This window comes from Hoplias malabaricus, chromosome 10 (genome assembly GCF_029633855.1).
Source record: "Hoplias malabaricus isolate fHopMal1 chromosome 10, fHopMal1.hap1, whole genome shotgun sequence".
Lineage (NCBI taxonomy): Eukaryota > Metazoa > Chordata > Actinopteri > Characiformes > Erythrinidae > Hoplias > Hoplias malabaricus.
The window spans coordinates 3,683,354-3,706,672 of record NC_089809.1 but is presented as its reverse complement, the minus strand read 5'-3'; the positions used below and the strand labels follow the sequence as shown (position 1 = coordinate 3,706,672).

The 23,319-nt window shown below is 43.7% G+C and overlaps 1 protein-coding gene across 1 annotated transcript; it reads left to right on the top strand.

Annotated features, from left to right (window-relative positions):
• The first annotated feature begins 2,049 nt into the window (after window positions 1-2,049).
• On the top strand, window positions 2,050-22,840 carry nradd (neurotrophin receptor associated death domain). The gene is made up of 6 exons (XM_066683830.1): window positions 2,050-2,320; window positions 17,718-17,850; window positions 19,242-19,610; window positions 19,848-20,073; window positions 20,254-20,399; window positions 21,742-22,840. Exons 1-6 carry the CDS (start codon window positions 2,279-2,281, stop codon window positions 22,065-22,067), a joined length of 1,242 nt encoding a protein of 413 aa, XP_066539927.1. The 5' UTR covers window positions 2,050-2,278; the 3' UTR covers window positions 22,068-22,840.
• The last annotated feature ends 479 nt before the right edge of the window (window positions 22,841-23,319 follow it).

Below are 23,319 nucleotides of genomic sequence, written 5' to 3'. Positions count from 1 at the left end.
TGAAGTTTGGGGGTCTCCTGGTGTGACCCCCAGGGGCTTTTGAGCTGCTGCCATTCATCACTTGTTTGTTTAAAAGTCCTTAAAGTGTATCTGATTCAAAAAAGCCTGGACGCTTGGTCTAATAGGAAGTGAACTGTGTTTTATTGAGAGATCTGTAACCCGTCTATGAGCAATAATCAATATACATCACCTGTCATGGCGTTACTTTTGGAAAATGATCTTTTCATTGATTTCTTACATTTTTAAGTGTGTTCATTTGCAGAAAAGCTTTAATTCTGAGTCATTTATGATCATTTGGACAAGACTGAAATCTAATATAAACGACCAGCTGTAAAGAAGTTTACTATGTTTAATGTGGACACATTGTATCTTAAATAAAACATTGTTTTCTGTAAGTTCCAGCAGATATTTTTTAAAGAATTTAAAGAGGTTCTTTAATTTGCTGCATTTACCATAAAATGTAATACTCCAAAATATTCAGTTGCCCATAATTTCAGTTTTATTTATTTATGTATTTACAGTTTGTTCCATTCAGCGTACAAATGTTTGTTTGAAAGAATTCACGTTTTCATTTGCAAAATTAACAAAAATTTGGTGTTAGGCCAAACGCCCAAACCTTTGCCCATATCTGTGTAGTCAAAAATAAAAAATAAAAAGATAAAGAAAAAATGTCATTTTCAGGAGAAACTTAAGCATAATACATCAACATTCAATATTCTAGAAATCATGCTCTTGCAATGTCTGAAAACGTCCCTTCGGCCTTCATCTTAACAACCCGCTATGGCAGGGTTTCAATCACCTTGGAGTGGCTGGCCAGAATACTTTATAAAAAAGTTGTCAGATAATTCAGAAAATCAGCACCAAAAACTCTGAAGTGTCCCAAAGTATTGTCTAATTTTTATCACAGTTTTTTGTTTTTCACATTTAAGGCTTTTAGATTGTTGTATAGGACATTTTTTAAATCATGAGGTATTCTTCACCTCTATCTTCTGTTTATGATGGATACTTTTAAACTGGGATGAACTGTGATTAATTCGCTCATTAATTCATTGTCTGTAACTGCTCATGCCATTCAGGGTTGCGGTGTATCTGATCTCTCTCTCTCTCTCTCTCTCTGTCTGTCTGTCTGTCTCCCTTTCTCTTTTCTCTCTCTGTCTGTCTCTCTCTCTCTCTTCTCTCTGTCTCTCTTTTCTCTCTCTCTCTCTGTCTGTCTCTCTCTCTCTCTCTCTCTTTTCTCTCTCTCTCTCTGTCTGTCTCTCTCTCTCTCTCTTTCTTTCTTTCTTTCTCTCTCTCTCACTCTTTCTTTCTTTCTTTTTCTCTTTCTCTCTTCTTTCTCTCTCTCTCTCTCTCTTCTTTCTCTCTCTGTCTGTCTGTCTCTCTCTCTCTCTTTCTTTCTTTCTTTCTCTCTCTCTCATTCTTTCTTTCTTTCTTTTTCTCTTTCTCTCTTCTTTCTCTCTCTCTCTCTCTCTTTTCTCTCTCTCTTTCTTTCTTTCTCTCTCACTCTCTCTCTTTCTCTTTCTCTTTTCCTCAAAAGTATCCCTCTGTCATGAGTCAAGTCCTATGTCCCCAAGTGTCCTTCAAAGAACAGTCTCTTCCTTGAGTTCTGTGTGAGTTGGTCTTAGGCCTGGCGTTTTCTGAGACTTTCCCTAATGCGCCAGTTCAGTAAAGAGCTTTAACTTGATAAGTGCAATGTTGTCCTCACCTCATCTGAGGCCTTTTGACAAAAGTGTCAGCATCACCCAGGAAAAGACACAGATTCTGGGGTTTATGTTTTGTTTACTGGATATTGTCAATAAAACCTTTTTAAAATGTCGTGATAATGAATTAAAGAACACACGATATGAATGAGTGAAAAAAAATATGCAGCCCATGCCATTTCAAGACTTACTTAAGTCACTACTGTACAACTTTTAAGTTAAAACGTGTTTATCTATAGACTGTAAACTGCTCATCCAACCAGAATGGAGCTGGGGGATCACGTGACACCCACTGTGCGCTGAAGGCTGTGAACGAGCTGCGTCTCCTCAGTTCTGCAGCGCACCGCGCCGAGACACGCTTTTGTACACTTAGTACACATTTTAAACTAAATGCAACTTTTATCTGCGGGACCCACAGCTTTCAGAGCACCGGAGTACACCGAGGAAGACAGAAAACCACAGGAATTAGGATAAACATCGCCTTATTTCTGTATTTGAGAATAAGTCTCTGTTTTAGGAGGTCTGGTTTCATTCAGAGCAGCTGCTGAGAGGAGAAAGTGAAAAAAAATATCATTTTAAACATGGAAATGCTTCGAATTTGCTTCTGCCTTTTAGGAATAAAGGTAAGTTCACCGTGCCGAAAGCTTCCAAACCTCAGAGAAAAGCTGTAAGTTAATTATTATTTTTTTTTATACCCCCATACATATTTGGTACCACATTTGTCTAATTAAACACTTATTTTCTGTACTTTCCAAATTAATAACATATAGAATTGGCATTACCTGCAAATTTTACAGACATTAGTTTCCTTTAAGACCAAAGAAGTTAAAAAAAATAACATTAACATTAATAAAAAATAGAGACAGACACTATATAAATTTGGTGTCTTACTGTTTTTTTTCTATTCCACCTTAAATGGCACCTCCGCGCCTCAGGGGCCGTAATATGCACCATTTAAGGTGGAACGGTGAAAATTCCAATATAATTTCAGTCTCATAGCTTTATAGACTGGTAGAAGACTTCTGTACTGACAGAAGATGATTGTACCAAAGGGTTTGGGACTGTTCCGTCAGACAGAAAACTGCCATTCACAGTGTTTGGATTGAAAACAATATTAGTAAAAAGTTTTTGTATTTTTTTCTATTTTAAGAAATGGGGGTCTGATTTAATGCACTGTGATGTAATGTTTTGTAGCCCAATGTTTAACATTGTTGTTTTTTCATTTAATAGTGGAATTATTGGTTTATTACCGGATATTTACCAAAGATGAAGTCAGATTTTCCATCTCCCTTTGGTTTAAAGCGACAGTTGGAGCAGGAGTAACCTCTTTATGAGAATGTCTGAACATGAGTGTGTGAGGGTTTTGGAGAGTGAGAGTGAAGGAGTGTATAAAGCGTGTGTGTGTGTGTGTGAGAGAGAGTGAGAGTGTGTTTAAGGACGAGGAGGTGGCCAGATTGGTCCTGACTCTGTTTTCTAGGTTTGAAGGCGACCACAGGACTGTGGAAATCTGGAGTCAGTAATTATCCTCAGAGAAAGAGAGAGAGAGAGAGAGAGGGAGTAGACAGAGAGAAAGAGAGAGAGGGGGTAAAACTACAGTCATTTAGCTTTCCATTTATCTCCTCTGTGGAGGGGGGTTGGCTTTTCCTCTAAACCCCCCCCCCCCCCACACACACACACAGAGACTCTGTAATTCCCTCCAGATTGACAAAAATCTGCTTAGTGGCGTATCTCTTTAAAACATTACACCATTTTATACTTCTATTCCGTGACAAACTTTGTTAATGCTCCCTGTGAGTCCTTTATTCGTAAGACTTTGTAAATCCCCCTCTGAAGAAGGTATCTCCCCTGGAGCTGGTGAAAATATGCTAGGACTGATAAAGCTTTCCAAGGGGCCGTATGCGTATATTTTTAAAGTTTCATGCGTTTTCTTATAACAGCTTTAATATATAACTCATAAATACACAAGCTTAGGTTAGGACCTGTAAGGTATAATTAATGCCGTATTAAGTTATGAATACAGGACTCACAGGAAGCATTGCCAAGATGTTTATCAGGTTCCAGCTGAAATTGTTTAAAGACGTTTAACAGTTTTGATGTGTTGCAGATTTGCCGAAGTTTGTCACACTGCAAAGGGTGCTATAACACTGTACATTTATATATAACAGTATACAGCTTTGTGTGTATTTATACTATTATTTTACTTCCCTGAAGTGTGTTGCGTGGTGACTTTTCGTCTTGAAAAGCTATGTGTTTGAAGCCTCATGTTTCTTTGGTTGTCTTATTTGCAGACAGACTGGTAGAAGTGGCTCTGTGTGTGAGCGTATGTGTGTGTGTGTGTGTGTGTGTGTCAGATGTGAGCTGATAGCCCCTCGTTTCAGGATCAAAGGGAGACGTTGATTTATGGTTAAATTCAATGCTTTGATCCACTTTAAGGAACCGAACTGACCCTGAGAACGGCTGTGTGTCCGGCTGGAGTTTATAACTCTGTAGCGGTTTAAACGGAGTCTGATATAAATAAAGGATTTTGTGACATATTTAAACAACAGCACTGTGAGTCCACTTCATACAGCTTTAAACATCTCTATACGTCCTTATACAGCATTTATAAATCATTTATTTACATTTACATTCATACATCTTTAATCCACTTTAATGTTCACACAGATGTAAATAGCTTTAAACCACAATCGTCAGCCCATTTTTTTTTATTTTTTTTATTTTTATAGAACTTTAAACGGTTTATACGACTTATATATGCGGCTTCATAGAGATTTATAAATGTGTAACATGTTGTAGCTTTCATCTGCAGAATACGGTGCTTTACGACTTAATAAAACTAATTCAAATTAATGTTGTTTTATATAATAATAATAATAAAACAGCATGCTTTACACAGCTCTTTATATCGTTATATACGTAAATAAATACGTAGTTTTTTAAGTTGTATAATGTCTTACAGTTTTAGTGGAGCTTTATACATCTTTAAACTGTTTTGTTGAACTTTACACAGTGTCGTTGAGCTCTTTGTATCTAATACAGTGTGTACAGGCAACACTCACTACTATATTTGGACATCACAGAAGGAAATGCCAAGTCTAATAGTCAGAACTAATAGAGCTCCTGGATTTTCTCTCTCTCTCTCTCTCTCTCTCTCTCTCTGTCTCTCTCTTGCTCTCGCTCGTTGTGAAATGTACTGTCAGATTAAGTTCAGTTCTGTTTAGTTTTGTTCATTTGGTGTTTTTAACATCAGTCATCCAGAAATGAAAACATTTCCTAGTAAGGCTGGCGGTTGTACCATCGCCGTGTCTGTACCGTGGTATACGCGCACATATATTTTAGCCATTTATACAACATACGTTACGCACACGCTGCATAAACGACGAAACCAGCCAATCACAGGCACCTTCTTAACACCGAGTGAATGCAAATAAATGCTTTGAGGAAAGTGTTTACAATAAAAGACAGCTGTGAACAATACAAGATTTTCACATTCCACTTCATCAATAAGGACTTGGAGCTGAAAATGTGATGCTTGAGTTCTGGGCCAGATGTCCTCCATCTAGAACACGGGAAGAACACAGCACACTGTGAGAAAGGAGCGGTAGCAACTGTGTTGCAGCAGACAAGGCATGCACTGAAACATATTCATAATTAGTTATCTGTTATCTACTCTTCATGGCTTAAATCTGTGGTTTGATGTAGTGTTGATCTGTTGGGGGCCATAACCAGCGTTTTATATTAGTCTCTGGCCGCTGCTTTTGAACCGTCAGCGTCAAACGAAGGGAATTGATTCCCACATTCTTATATTAAAATGGAAATAGGCTGAATAGTTAATTCATTCATTCCTTTACTGTGATTGCTTTGCCGTGCTCAGGGTCGAGGCGAGAACTTAACTGGAATCATTGGGCACAAGAACACAGTCTCGCACACACTCATACCTGTGGACACTTTAACACTCTCACACAGTCTCACACACACTCATACCTGTTGAGAGTTTAACACACTCACACAGTCTCACACACACTCATAACTGTGGACACTTTAACACACTCACATTGTCTCACACACACTCATACCTGTGGACACTTTAACACTCTCACACAGTCTCACACACACTCATACCTGTGGACACTTTAACACTCTCACACAGTCTCACACACACTCATACCTGTGAACACTTTAACACTCTCACACAGTCTCACACACACTCATACCTGTTGAGACTTTAACACACTCACACAGTCTCACACACACTCATAACTGTGGACACTTTAACACACTCACATTGTCTCACACACGCTCATACCTGTGGACACTTTAACACTCTCACACAGTCTCACACACACTCATACCTGTGGACACTTTAACACACTCACACAGTCTCACACACACTCACACCTGTGGACACTTTAACACTCTCACACAGTCTCACACACACTCATACCTGTGGACACTTTAACACTCTCACACAGTCTCACACACACTCATACCTGTGGACACTTTAACACACTCACATTGTCTCACACACACTCATACCTGTGGACACTTTAACACACTCACACAGTCTCACACACACTCATACCTGTGGACACTTTAACACACTCACACAGTCTCGCACACACTCATACCTGTGGACACTTTAACACACTCACACAGTCTCACACACACTCACACAGTCTCACACACACTAATACCTGTGGACACTTTAACACACTCACATTGTCTCATACACACTCATACCTGTGGACACTTTAACACACTCACACAGTCTCACACACACTCATACCTGTGGACACTTTAACACACTCACACAGTCTCACACACACTCATACCTGTGGACACTTTAACACACTCACACAGTCTCACACACACTCACACAGTCTCACACACACTCACACCTGTGGACACTTTAACACACTCACAGTCTCACACACACTCACACCTGTGGACACTTTAACACACTGACACAGTCTCACACACACTCATACCTGTGGACACTTTAACACACTCACACAGTCTCACACACACTCACACCTGTGTACACTTTAACACTCTCACACAGTCTCACACACACTCACACAGTCTCACACACACTCATACCTGTGTACACTTTAACACACTCACACAGTCTCACACACACTCACACCTGTGGACACTTTAACACACTGACACAGTCTCACACACACTCATACCTGTGGACACTTTAACACACTCACACAGTCTCACACACACTCATACCTGTGTACACTTTAACACTCTCACACAGTCTCACACACACTCATACCTGTGTACACTTTAACACACTCACACAGTCTCACACACACTCATACCTGTGTACACTTTAACACACTCACACAGTCTCACACACACTCATACCTGTGGACACTTTAACACACTCACACAGTCTCACACACACTCACACCTGTGGACACTTTAACACACTCACACAGTCTCACACACACTCACACAGTCTCACACACACTCACACCTGTGGACACTTTAACACACTCACACAGTCTCACACACACTCACACCTGTGTACAATTTAACACTCTCACACAGTCTCACACACACTCACACAGTCTCACACACACTCACACAGTCTAACACACACTCACACAGTCTCACACACACTCACACAGTCTCACACACACTCACACCTGTGGACACTTTAACACACACACACAGTCTCACACACTCACACAGTCTCACACACACTCACACAGTCTCACACACACTCAAACCTGTGGACACTTTAACACACACACACAGTCTCACACACACTCACACAGTCTCCCACACACTCACACCTGTGGACACTTTAACACACACACACAGTCTCACACACTCACACCTGTGGACACTTTAACACACTCACACAGTCTCACACACACTCACACAGTCTCACACACACTCACACAGTCTAACACACACTCACACAGTCTCACACACACTCACACCTGTGGACACTTTAACACTCTCACACAGTCTCACACACACTCACACAGTCTCACACACACTCATACCTGTGGACACTTTAACACACACACACAGTCTCACACACACTCACACAGTCTCCCACACACTCACACCTGTGTACACTTTAACACACTCACACAGTCTCCCACACACTCACACCTGTGGACACTTTAACACACACACACAGTCTCACACACTCACACCTGTGGACACTTTAACACACTGACACAGTCTCACACACACTCATACCTGTGGACACTTTAACACACTCACACAGTCTCACACACACTCATACCTGTGGACACTTTAACACACTCACACAATCTCACACACACTCACACAGTCTCACACACACTCATACCTGTGGACACTTTAACACACTCACACAGTCTCACACACACTCATACAGTCTCACACACACTCACACAGTCTCACACACACTCATACCTGTGGACACTTTAACACACACACACACAGTCTCACACACACTCACACAGTCTCACACACACTCACACAGTCTAACACACACTCACACAGTCTCACACACACTCACACAGTCTCACACACACTCACACCTGTGGACACTTTAACACTCTCACACAGTCTCACACACACTCACACAGTCTCACACACACTCATACCTGTGGACACTAACAAACACACACAGTCTCACACACACTCACAGTCTCCCACACACTCACACCTGTGGACACTTTAACACACTCACACAGTCTAACACACACTCACACAGTCTCACACACACTCATACTGTCTCACACACACTCACACAGTCTCACACACTCACACAGTCTAACACACACACACACAGTCTCACACACTCACACCTGTGGACACTTTAACACACTCACACAGTCTCACACACACTCACACAGTCTCACACACACTCACACAGTCTAACACACACTCACACAGTCTCACACACACTCACACAGTCTCACACACACTCACACCTGTGGACACTTTAACACTCTCACACAATCTCACACACACTCACACAGTCTCACACACACTCATACCTGTGGACACTTTAACACACACACACAGTCTCACACACACTCACAGTCTCCCACACACTCACACCTGTGGACATTTTAACACACACACACAGTCTCACACACTCACACCTGTGGACACTTTAACACACTCACACAGTCTTACACACACTCACACAGTCTCACACACACTCAAACCTGTGGACACTTTAACACACTCACACAGTCTCACACACACTCACACCTGTGTACACTTTAACACTCTCACACAGTCTCACACACACTCACACAGTCTCACACACACTCACACAGTCTCACACACACTCACACCTGTGGACACTTTAACACACTCACACAGTCTCACACACACTCACACCTGTGTACACTTTAACACACTCACACAGTCTCACACACACTCACACCTGTGGACACTTTAACACACTCACACAGTCTCACACACACTCACACCTGTGTACACTTTAACACACTCACACAGTCTCACACACACTCACACCTGTGGACACTTTAACACACTCACATAGTCTCACACACACTCATACCTGTGGACACTTTAACACACACACACAGTCTCACACACACTCATACTGTCTCACACACACTCACACAGTCTAACACACACTCACACAGTCTCACACACACTCATACTGTCTCACACACACTCACACAGTCTCACACACTCACACAGTCTAACACACACTCACACAGTCTCACACACACTCACACAGTCTCACACACACTCATACCTGTGGACACTTTAACACACACACACAGTCTCACACACACTCACACAGTCTCACACACACTCACACCTGTGGACACTTTAACACACTCACACAGTCTCACACACACTCACACCTGTGGACACTTTAACACACTCACACAGTCTCACAAACACTCACACAGTCTCACACACACTCACACCTGTGTACACTTTAACACACTCACACAGTCTCACACACACTCACACCTGTGTACACTTTAACACTCTCACACAGTCTCACACACACTCACACAGTCTCACACACACTCATACCTGTGTACACTTTAAAACACTCACACAGTCTCACACACACTCATACCTGTGGACACTTTAACACACTCACACAGTCTCACACACACTCATACCTGTGGACACTTTAACACACACACACAGTCTCACACACACTCACACAGTCTCACACACACTCATACCTGTGTACACTTTAACACACTCACACAGTCTCACACACACTCATACCTGTGGACACTTTAACACACTCACACAGTCTCACACACACTCATACCTGTGGACACTTTAACACACTCACACAGTCTCACACACACTCATACAGTCTCACACACACTCACACAGTCTCACACACACTCACACAGTCTCACACACTCACACAGTCTCACACACACTCATACCTGTGGACACTTTAACACACTCACACAGTCTCACACACACTCACACAGTCTCACACACACTCATACCTGTGGACACTTTAACACACTCACACAGTCTCACACACACTCATACAGTCTCACACACACTCACACAGTCTCACACACACTCATACCTGTGGACACTTTAACACACTCACACAGTCTCACACACACTCACACAGTCTCACACACACTCATACCTGTGGACACTTTAACACACTCACACAGTCTCACACACACTCATACAGTCTCACACACACTCACACAGTCTCACACACACTCATACCTGTGGACACTTTAACACACACACACACAGTCTCACACACACTCACACAGTCTCACACACACTCATACCTGTGGACACTTTAACACACACACACAGTCTCACACACACTCACACAGTCTCACACACACTCACACCTGTGGACACTTTAACACACACACACAGTCTCACACACACTCACACAGTCTCACACACACTCACACCTGTGGACACTTTAACACACTCACACAGTCTCACACACACTCACACCTGTGTACACTTTAACACTCTCACACAGTCTCACACACACTCACACAGTCTCACACAGTCTCATACCTGTGTACACTTTAACACACTCACACAGTCTCACACACACTCACACCTGTGGACACTTTAACACTCTCACACAGTCTCACACACACTCACACAGTCTCACACACACTCATACCTGTGGACACTTTAACATACACACACAGTCTCACACACTCTCACACAGTCTCACACACACTCACACAGTCTCACACACACTCACACCTGTGGACACTTTAACACTCTCACACAGTCTAACACACACTCACACAGTCTCACCCACACTCATACCTGTGGACACTTTAACACACACACACAGTCTCACACACACTGACACAGTCTCACACACACTCATACCTGTGGACACTTTAACACACTCACACAGTCTCACACACACTCACACAGTCTCACACACACTCATACCTGTGGACACTTTAACACACACACACACACAGTCTCACACACTCACACAGTCTCACACACACTCACACAGTCTCACACACACTCACACCTGTGTACACTTTAACACTCTCACACAGTCTCACACACACTCACACAGTCTCACACACACTCATACCTGTGTACACTTTAACACTCTCACACAGTCTCACACACACTCACACAGTCTTACACACACTCACACCTGTGTACACTTTAACACTCTCACACAGTCTCACACACACTCACACAGTCTCACACACTCACACCTGTGTACACTTTAACACTCTCACACAGTCTCACACACACTCACACAGTCTCACACACACTCATACCTGTGTACACTTTAACACACTCACACAGTCTCACACACACTCACACCTGTGGACACTTTAACACTCTCACACAGTCTCACACACACTCACACAGTCTCACACACACTCATACCTGTGGACACTTTAACACACACACACAGTCTCACACACTCTCACACAGTCTCACACACACTCACACAGTCTCACACACACTCACACCTGTGGACACTTTAACACTCTCACACAGTCTCACACACACTCACACAGTCTCACACACACTCATACCTGTGGACACTTTAACACACACACACAGTCTCACACACACTCGCACAGTCTCACACACACTCACACCTGTGGACACTTTAACACACACACACAGTCTCACACAGTCTCACACACACTCACACCTGTGGACACTTTAACACACACACACAGTCTCACACAGTCTCACACACACTCACACAGTCTCACACACACTCACACCTGTGTACACTTTAACACACACACACAGTCTCACACAGTCTCACACACACTCACACCTGTGGACACTTTAACACACACACACAGTCTCACACAGTCTCACACACACTCACACAGTCTCACACACACTCACACCTGTGGACACTTTAACACACACACACAGTCTCACACAGTCTCACACACACTCACACAGTCTCACACACACTCACACCTGTGGACACTTTAACACACTCACACAGTCTCACACACACTCACACCTGTGTACACTTTAACACACTCACACAGTCTCACACACACTCACACCTGTGGACACTTTAACACACTCACATAGTCTCACACACACTCATACCTGTGGACACTTTAACAAACACACACAGTTTCACACACACTCATACTGTCTCACACACACTCACACAGTCTCACACACACTCACACAGTCTAACACACACTCACACAGTCTCACACACACTCATACCGTCTCACACACACTCACACAGTCTCACACACTCACACAGTCTAACACACACTCACACAGTCTCACACACACTCATACCTGTGGACACTTTAACACACACACACAGTCTCACACACACTCACACAGTCTCACACACACTCACACCTGTGGACACTTTAACACACTCACACAGTCTCACACACACTCACACCTGTGGACACTTTAACACACTCACACAGTCTCACACACACTCACACCTGTGGACACTTTAAAACACTCACACAGTCTCACACACTCACACAGTCTAACACACACTCACACAGTCTCACACACACTCACACAGTCTCACACACACTCACACAGTCTCACACACACTCACACCTGTGTACACTTTAACACTCTCACACAGTCTCACACACACTCACACAGTCTCACACACACTCATACCTGTGTACACTTTAACACTCTCACACAGTCTCACACACACTCACACAGTCTTACACACACTCACACCTGTGTACACTTTAACACTCTCACACAGTCTCACACACACTCACACAGTCTCACACACACTCACACCTGTGTACACTTTAACACTCTCACACAGTCTCACACACACTCACACAGTCTCACACACACTCATACCTGTGTACACTTTAACACACTCACACAGTCTCACACACACTCACACCTGTGGACACTTTAACACTCTCACACAGTCTCACACACACTCACACAGTCTCACACACACTCATACCTGTGGACACTTTAACACACACACACAGTCTCACACACTCTCACACAGTCTCACACACACTCACACAGTCTCACACACACTCACACCTGTGGACACTTTAACACTCTCACACAGTCTCACACACACTCACACAGTCTCACACACACTCATACCTGTGGACACTTTAACACACACACACAGTCTCACACACACTCGCACAGTCTCACACACACTCACACCTGTGGACACTTTAACACACACACACAGTCTCACACAGTCTCACACACACTCACACAGTCTCACACACACTCATACCTGTGGACACTTTAACACACACACACAGTCTCACACACTCTCACACAGTCTCACACACACTCATACCTGTGGACACTTTAACACACACACACAGTCTCACACACTCTCACACAGTCTCACACACACTCACACAGTCTCACACACACTCACACAGTCTCACACACACTCACACCTGTGGACACTTTAACACTCTCACACAGTCTCACACACACTCACACAGTCTCACACACACTCATACCTGTGGACACTTTAACACACACACACACAGTCTCACACACTCTCACACAGTCTCACACACACTCACACAGTCTCACACACACTCACACCTGTGGACACTTTAACACACACACACAGTCTCACACACACTCACACAGTCTCACACACACTCACACCTGTGGACACTTTAACACACTCACACAGTCTCACACACACTCACACAGTCTCACACACACTCATACCTGTGTACACTTTAACACACTCACACAGTCTCACACACACTCACACCTGTGGACACTTTAACACTCTCACACAGTCTCACACACACTCACACAGTCTCACACACACTCATACCTGTGGACACTTTAACACACACACACAGTCTCACACACTCTCACACAGTCTCACACACACTCACACAGTCTCACACACACTCACATCTGTGGACACCTTAACACTCTCACACAGTCTCACACACACTCATACCTGTGGACACTTTAACACTCTCACACAGTCTAACACACACTCACACAGTCTCACACACACTCTTACCTGTGGACACTTTAACACACACACACAGTCTCACACACACTCACACAGTCTCACACACACTCATAACTGTGGACACTTTAACACACACACACAGTCTCACACACACTCACACAGTCTCACACACGCTCACACAGTCTAACACACACTCACACAGTCTCACACACACTCATACCTGTGGACACTTTAACACACACACACACAGTCTCACACACTCACACAGTCTCACACACACTCACACCTGTGTACACTTTAACACTCTCACACAGTCTCACACACACTAACACAGTCTCACACACACTCACACCTGTGTACACTTTAACACTCTCACACAGTCTCACACACACTAACACAGTCTCACACACACTCATTCCTGTGTACACTTTAACACTCTCACACAGTCTCACACACACTCACACAGTCTCACACACACTCACACCTGTGTACACTTTAACACTCTCACACAGTCTCACACACACACTCACACAGTCTCACACACACTCACACCTGTGTACACTTTAACACTCTCACACAGTCTCACACACACTCACACAGTCTCACACACACTCACACAGTCTCACACACACTCATACCTGTGTACACTTTAACACTCTCACACAGTCTCACACACACTCACACAGTCTCACACACACTCACACCTGTGTACACTTTAACACTCTCACACAGTCTCACACACACTCACACAGTCTCACACACACTCATACCTGTGTACACTTTAACACACTCACACAGTCTCACACACACTCGCACAGTCTCACACACACTCACACAGTCTCACACACACTCACACCTGTGGACACTTTAACACTCTCACACCGTCTCACACACACTCACACCTGTGGACACTTTAACACTCTCACACAGTCTAACACACACTCACACAGTCTCACACACACTCACACCTGTGGACACTTTAACACTCTCACACCGTCTCACACACACTCACACCTGTGGACACTTTAACACTCTCACACAGTCTAACACACACTCACACAGTCTCACACACACTCATACCTGTGGACACTTTAACACAGTCACACACTCACACAGTCTAACACACACTCACACAGTCTCACACACACTCACACAGTCTCACACACACTCACACAATCTCACACACACTCACACAGTCTAACACACACTCACACCTGTGTACACTTTAACACACTCACACACTCACCCTTTAATTGGACAGTTCAAAAGAATTTGCTGTCGCAGACTTTGACTCTCTGTGTGTGCTTCACTTTGGAAAGTAACTAAATTTTCCAATTTTTAATAAAATAACGATGCAATATTTAAGTCACTTAAACCATCAAGTGTAAATCCACAATCACAGGTACGTAAAGCTTCATGGATGCATTCATAAGGCTCTATATGACCATAACACCTGGCGTAAACCTGCATCACTGATCTTAGTTATAATGACATGCACTTCACTTCATAAAGTCAGGCCTCGTAACGCATTATAACATCTGTATAACATCTGCTGTCGCATTTTAACGGTCTCTGTTGCTAGCGAGTAGGTTTCTCAGACATTCACACTGAAGTCGGAGCACAGAGAACACAGGAATGTCTCAAAACACGGACAGAGACATGGAGAATTACAAGGTCTTCTGATATTAGAACAGATTAGAACGGCTTGATGTTTGTTGTGTTTCTGTCTGGCTCTGCTTTATCAGGGCTTTAATTCTGGATAAACTTTAATTCAGTTTCTGTCAGACTGTTGGACAGTTCAGAGTGGAATGTGGAGATCAGTGGGGGGGGGGGGGGGTTATCCCTGGGGCTATGGCTCTGTGTGTGTGTGTGTTTTCAGCAGGTCCACACATGCGTCTCATTGAAGTTCACAGTGTGTGTGTGTGAGAACTTGTTTGGCTACCCCTGTGAGGACCAAAAATGTCTTAAAAGGGAATTTGTAAAAAAGAAAAAATTGTTTTCATTTTGTGCTGTTTTTTTTTAAACCGTAATTTTTGAAAAAAAAAAAATTTGAAAAGAGATAATTAAGATTGCCTTCTGAGAATCGATGTTAGGATTATGCCGAGGCCTGGAGGTGTGGTATTACTTGATAACTGTATTACAGAAGTCTGCGGAAGTCCTTTTTTACCCACTCTCCTTTGAAAAAGCGCCTTTTCACAATAAATACAACGCTTTATTGGAAAGAACGTAAATGAAGTTTGCAGTTTGATTTCCGAGGTTGGGTTAGGTTTTGGTTTGAGTGTAGTATCACATTGCTACAGTAATTATAACTGTTCACGGAGGTTCTTACAAGTATAGAGAGACAGATATTTATGTGTGGATGGTATGGCTGGGAGGATTTCACAGTCACAGAAGAACAAGGGGTTTTGCTGGTTTTGTTTGTGGACCTGATTTCTCCATAAACTGAGGTTGTTTTGGGAGATTGGAGGATAATATGCAAACGTCTATGCTCTACAGCCTTACAAATACACAGCAGCCAATCTCAGTGTACCAGGTTTCACTCACATCGTGGGGACCAATATCTGAGAACATGACCAACACCATGGTGACTTGTGGGGACCCTAAGCTTGTCCCACGGTTTTAAAGTTGAAGACATGTCTTAGAGATAGGGTTTGGGTTAGGGTTAAGTTTAGGGTTAGGGTTTGATTAAGGGTGAGAACTAAGATTAGGGTAAACCTCCATAAAATGAGTGCAAGTTGATTCAATGTCCCCATATCGCATGGAAACCGACACGTGTGTATGTTTGAGATCAGAGGGTGTGTGAAGCTGGCTGTTAGACATCTGTTTGTTCTCGTCAGAAACTGAGCTCTTCACACGTGTGTTGATGAAAATCGGTGGTAGTGACCTCACACCTGCAGGGGCTGGTGGTGCGGGGGTGCACACACACCCCCACACCCCCCCACACACACAATCTGACTCGTCTTTGTCTGTCCACACCTTGCCCCCAGGGGCAGAGACACTGTAAAGCTTTCATCACTTTATTTAATTAAAAGGCCTTGTCAGAGACCACTGTCCATTTATTCCGCCTCCCAGTCACAACAGAGTCCTCCAGGACCAGTTATAGGTTTTTAGGCATCAGCTGTTTTGGGTTTCGCTTACACTGTATTTAATCCTTGCTAGAATACGCTGTCGTACCCGGGATGGTGTGTGTCATATGCTGATATGAGCGGGCACTGTAGATTACGTCTAGTAACACGACACGAGGCATGTTGACATAACCCATTAATTACGGCAAGGAGCTGTAACCAGAGTTACCAGCCCACCCCAGCTATTCCAGCTATTGCTTACTCAGTAATTACACAAATCACGAAAAGGGAGCTGGATCACTTTAATGGAATAAAATGAAAAGATGGTATTAAAGAAAACAAACGTGTTCTAATTGGGATTTGTTAAAAAGTTGTGTTTAATACGAACAGTGACATTAACAAAGTGGGAAAAGACATCAGATTACCTTTAAAATCTGTGCTTTTCATTGATACATATCTTTATTTGTGTGTGTGTGTGTGTGTGTACAGGTAGTACTAGGTGATGTGTGTTTAAGCATGCAGTTTACACACCACGGGGAGTGCTGTAACCTGTGTCAGGCTGGTTTTGGCGTGGTGTCCGAATGTGGAGCAGAAAACACCAAGTGTAAACCATGCAAAGAAGGTGAGTACTTTATTATATAAAAGTCCCTGTTCACGTTATTAAGTTAGATTTAATTCGCTTTGTGTTGTTCACACATGCAGCTTTTAAACTGAAATTTAACCCGATGTAGTGCTGGACAATTTGGGGAAAATGATACGTATACAATCATTTTTAAAGAGTTTTGTGTAATATACTGTGTGAAATTAAATTATAATTCATGGTGTTTATTGTAATTCGTGATTTAATGGTAACTGCGGTGTATGTGACAATGTATATGTCGTTTTTAATTTTATTATTCAATAAATATCCTAAAAAGTAGGTTAAAAAAGGCAAGAGAGGATCATTTATTGTTCGATGCATTTGTCATTGGTTCCATCAGGAAAAAGCACTGAACCTTGTGCACACATTTGTTCTGTTCTTGGGGAAAATAATTTGTCCAAAAACACGTGTACGTTTTGGTTTAGACGAATTTAAAATTCGTGGTTACGACACATCTACGACACATCTACCCATTTACTGTATAAAGCCTTGTTTCGACTTACGTGGTTTTGCGTCGTAAACGTCGTAACGTGAACTTCGTGTTTGGTGTGCGCGGCGCGGCGGAAGAATACACGGTTACGCGGCTCGGGACCGAGGAGGATAGGTGTTAGGATAGGATAAGTGCTTACAGTATGTTATTTACGTACAGTATGTTCCAACTTGCACCGAAAATCGGTTTACGACGAGACGTAGGAACGGAGGACCCCCTGTATTTTTAAAAATAAAAATGAATAGCTTTCTAAATAAAACAACCACATGGACCTAACTGCCCCAGAACAGAGAGAGCAGAGAAAACACAGTGGGTGAAATTTAGATCGGCAAGAATTACTGAGAAAATGCCCATATATTTACTATAATTTGATATTTCAGGCCTACAGTGCATTATAGGCTGTTTCTCCAAGCCTCCGCCGCAGAGTTGTCTTCCTGTGGAAGCAACAGCTCTCTCACATGGACTGCTCTAACGAGGAAAACGTTTCAAAGGGAAGACTTTGGCTTCCACCAGTTTAGTGTATTCTTTCCTCTGTAACGTAGGGGCACAGTGAATTGTGGGTAAGAGGAGGATGTGAAGGCTGTGTATGAGGGATCCTTCTTCACACAGGAACAGCCTTCAGTTTCACAACAGCAAAGAAAACAGACTAGGCCTTTTAAGTGTAACAGAGCTTACCTCTGTGGCTCATGTGGTGTATAACAGTGTGTAATATGATCATACTGCTGGGACTGTGTGGATTACAGAGCATCACAGAAGCCCCCTACTGTCTGTGTAATATATTTCAGTCTTCTGTGTGAACGTTACGTAGGATTTAAAGTGATTCAACACTATGAAGCATTAAACAGTGCTTTTGTTTTAACTAAAAAAAACCATCTCCCTGCAGGTGTGACCTTCTCGTCGTCAGAGGGGTCGTCTGCGTGCCAGGTTTGTTCACGCTGTCCCGCCGGCGTCCCCCAGGTGGTGCCCTGCTCCACGACAGAGGACACGCGCTGTGATTGTGGCAAGGGGTTTTATCTGTGGCGCGAGGGGAACAGCTCTGTGGCTCGGTGCGCCGCCTGCAGGGTGTGTGAGATTGGAGCAGGAGTGACACGGCAATGCGGAACCACCGGGAACACCCAGTGCCAGCCGTGTTCTCCGGGAACCTTCTCAGAAGAACGGAGCAACACTCAGCCCTGCCAACCCTGCTCACGCTGCAGAGAAAACCAGGAGGAGATCAGGCCCTGCCAACTCAACTCGGACACGCTCTGTTTGGGTGGGTACCCGTCCGCTTAATTACGTCAACTCAGATTTCTTCACAGCCGTTGTGATAGGTACCAGGCGTTTTATGTCTACAATATAAAAGGTATATATACGTAAATAAAGTGGACATCTGGTTCCGTTCACCACCACAATGAACGGTTCTGGCTCGGTGTCTCTAGAACAGAGCATTTTTACATCAACCAAAACAATCACCACTCATCAAAACGTGTGTGTGTGTGTGTGTGTGCAGATAAAGAACTACACATCGCATCCCGTCCGGCTGGTTCCGAGATTCCCATTCCGGTTCCTCACTGGCCCGTAGTGACGGAAAACGAGAACGTGAAGACGAGTGGATCACCTGGTTCCGCAGCTCCAGAACTCACCCCTCAGGACCAGGGCGGCAACAACATTCTGCTGTATGTGTCTCTGCTCGCGGCGGTGGTCCTGGGGCTGCTGCTCTACGTTGCCTACAAATGGTGAGTGGATGGAAGGGTCAGAATGAAGATACACATGTCCAGAAGTTTGTGGACATCCCTGTAATTATGCATGTTGAAGTGAGTTAAATATATGTTTACTGATTAAGCATCCCTGCAATCACTGTAGTGTGTGTGTAATATACTCATACGTGTGTGTGTGTGTGTGTGTGTGTGCATCAGCTGGAAGTCCTTTCAGCAAAAGAAAGCTTTGGGAAAAGCTAGAGTGGCCGAACTCGGTAACATCACAGAGGCTGAGAAACTGCACAGCGACAGTGGGGTGTTCCTCGACAATGTGGAACACGTACAGGACACACAGCTCAGTAAAGGTAAGGGGCCTAGAACACAAACAGAACAGAGAGAACACATATGGAACAGACATAGAACTGATATTGAAAAGATCCAGACCTGAGAATTTGTGCATGAACATTTATGAGAATTTAAAGCAAACAAGAGCAAGGAGAATAGAGACGAGCCAAGTTTTGCTGGACCACCATTAGCCGTAATGTTTCTTTGTTTACATGTGTTTTTTATGTGAGTGTGTTGTACAGAAAATATGGAGGGCAGGACTAGTAAATGCAGAAATGAAAAAAGGGGCATACATTTTGTTCATAATATTGAACACCGGCATCAGTGTTTTCTTTCATTCATTCATTGTTTGTAACCCTTATCCAGTTCAGGGTCACGGTGGGTCCAGAGCCTACCTGGAAGCATTGGGCGCAAAGCGGGAATACACCCTGGAGGGGGCGCTAGTCTTTCACAGGGCGATACATACCCTCACACACTCACACCTACGGACACTTTTGAGTCGCCAATCCACCTACCACCTACCGGAGGAAACCCACGCAGACACAGGGAGAACACACCACACTGCTCACAGACAGTCACCCGGAGCGGGAATCAAACCCACAACCTCCGGGACCCTGGAGCTGTGTGACTACCTGCTGCGCCACCGTGCCCCCCAGTGTTTTTCTTGATCATCTTTATTTAAAAATAAATACTAGATGATTTACCTCCAAATAACAAAGAAGACCAAGAACGTTTTGTTGATTTTAAAAATTACAATGACTTATTTATTCAAAGTAACTAGTTAAAGTGAAATGTGGAGTTTAATGTGGCTGTGCGCAGCTATATGGAGATTTATAAACACACTAACACCACAAAATGTCTCCCCAACACAAAGATACACACTGACGTGAAATAAGACAAATGCAGCAGTCCTCTGCTCTCTGTGAGATTTAAGTGTGTTAATGTTTCCGAGTTCAGAGTCGTCCTGCTGAGCTCATCAACTACCAACGCCAAGCCGAGGCTCTGCCCAAACTCAGCCCCAGAAACACACAAATGCAGCGTGTTCCTGTCTTATTTCATTATATTCATCCACAATTTGTGCTGAAGAACTTACTTTTCTTTGGTTTCATCTGGGAACAGATTTTTCTGGTTTGCGGACCAGTTTATGTCAGTGGAAATGTGCCGAACTGTTCCAAATTTAGTTTACAAACTGGAATGTGAAATATGGCTGAACTAATAACAGACGGTGTAGTGGCGCCACCTTAAGTCCTCGCTGTGAAATACGACTGAACTAACAGTTCCTACTCATAAATTCTATCCATGGACAATGACAGTTATCAACAAAGCACTGGGTTAACATCTCCATTCTGTCTCCCCCTATAGGCAGTAAGAGGGACAGCAGGCAGGACCTGAGACTTTACATCAACCTGCCTCCCCATCAGCAGCAGGAAGTAGAGCAGATGCTGGAGGAGGGAAGCGGGCAGAGCTGGAGGCAGCTGGGTGGAGCTCTGGGCTACGAGTCGGAGCGTCTGGATACGTTTGGTCGTGGTCAAGACCCAGTCCATACGCTGCTGAGCGACTGGAGTCAGCAGGACGGCTCCACACTGGGACAGCTCAGCTCCGCTCTTGCTCGCATAGACAGGAACGACATCTCCAGGCTCTTCAGCGTCCAAAAAGATTCAGCTTCACCACGGGATTCAGCCGTCTGAGCACTGCCGCCGCCATCCACTTTCAGAAACTTAGAGACCACCAGGCCCTGACTAAACGAAACAGCAGCACGGAATAACAACATTAACAGCAACAAAACGTTGCGGAGTGCATTTTACATTGTCTGCACCAGCGCCCTCTGGAGGCCTGTACCAAAACCACAGCCTTAAAAACACGTTTACTCGAACTGGGATTAGGGTTTTCATCGCAGTCCACAGTCCAGGGATGATGCAGGATGAAGCTTGAATTCTCTTTTACCTTGTTATAAGAAAAACATTGCGTACTAGTGCCATCTAGAGGCCTTATTTGTCTGAAACTACACTAATACACAACATACAAATCCTTACCGTATTCTTCCTAAAGGAACACGTCCAAATCGGCAAAACCTTGGACTACAAATACGAAAACCTTTTGCTACAGCTTTAATTCTGTACTCTCTGCACTAGCACCCTCTAGAGGGCCCCAGAATTTATCCATATAACCATCAAGGAACAATTGGGGGTGGGGCTTACTATACTGAAGGTTCCTGATTGGTCAAATCAAATTTTACAGTTCACTCTCTGAATCTCTAACCTTTCGCAACTTGTAGTCTTTCTCCAAACGCGAGAGCGTCCGAACATCTGCAACATACTGCTTTTTTTTTTTTTTTAAATTCAAGAGGATATTTTTTATCCTCAGCACTAGTGCCCCCTAGAGGCATCGCTGAGATTAACACACCATTATAAAACCCAAAGTTTACTCTGAGAACTTTTACTGTTTGTGTCTAGGCCTCGTTTGTCGGAATGAATCTTTTTTTTGTGTGTCTCTTTACAGACGCTTTGTATTTAAAATAAATAAATGAATAAATGAATGATGAAATAAATATGTAATTACCAGTGCGGCAAAGAATGGCAGCGTTTCTACGGCAACATTTATGACGTATATGTTACTTTTGTGTTTACTACTTACTCATTGTTCTTTTCTTAGCTCCACTATACAGGAGCACTTTGTAGTTCTACAATTACAGAATGTAGTTCATCCTGTTGCTGTGCATACTTCATCAGCCAACCTCCACTACATTCCTCAGTGGTCGGGGCCACCAAAGAGCGGGAATAATGTGTGGTGGTGGACCGTTCTCTGTGCTGCAGTGACACTGATGTGGCCGCGGTGGTATAAGTGGATCAACCACAGCAGTGCTGCTTGAGTTTTTAAACCCCTCAGAGACACTGCTGGATTGAGACCAGCGTCCTGTGACACCACTGATGTAGGACTAGA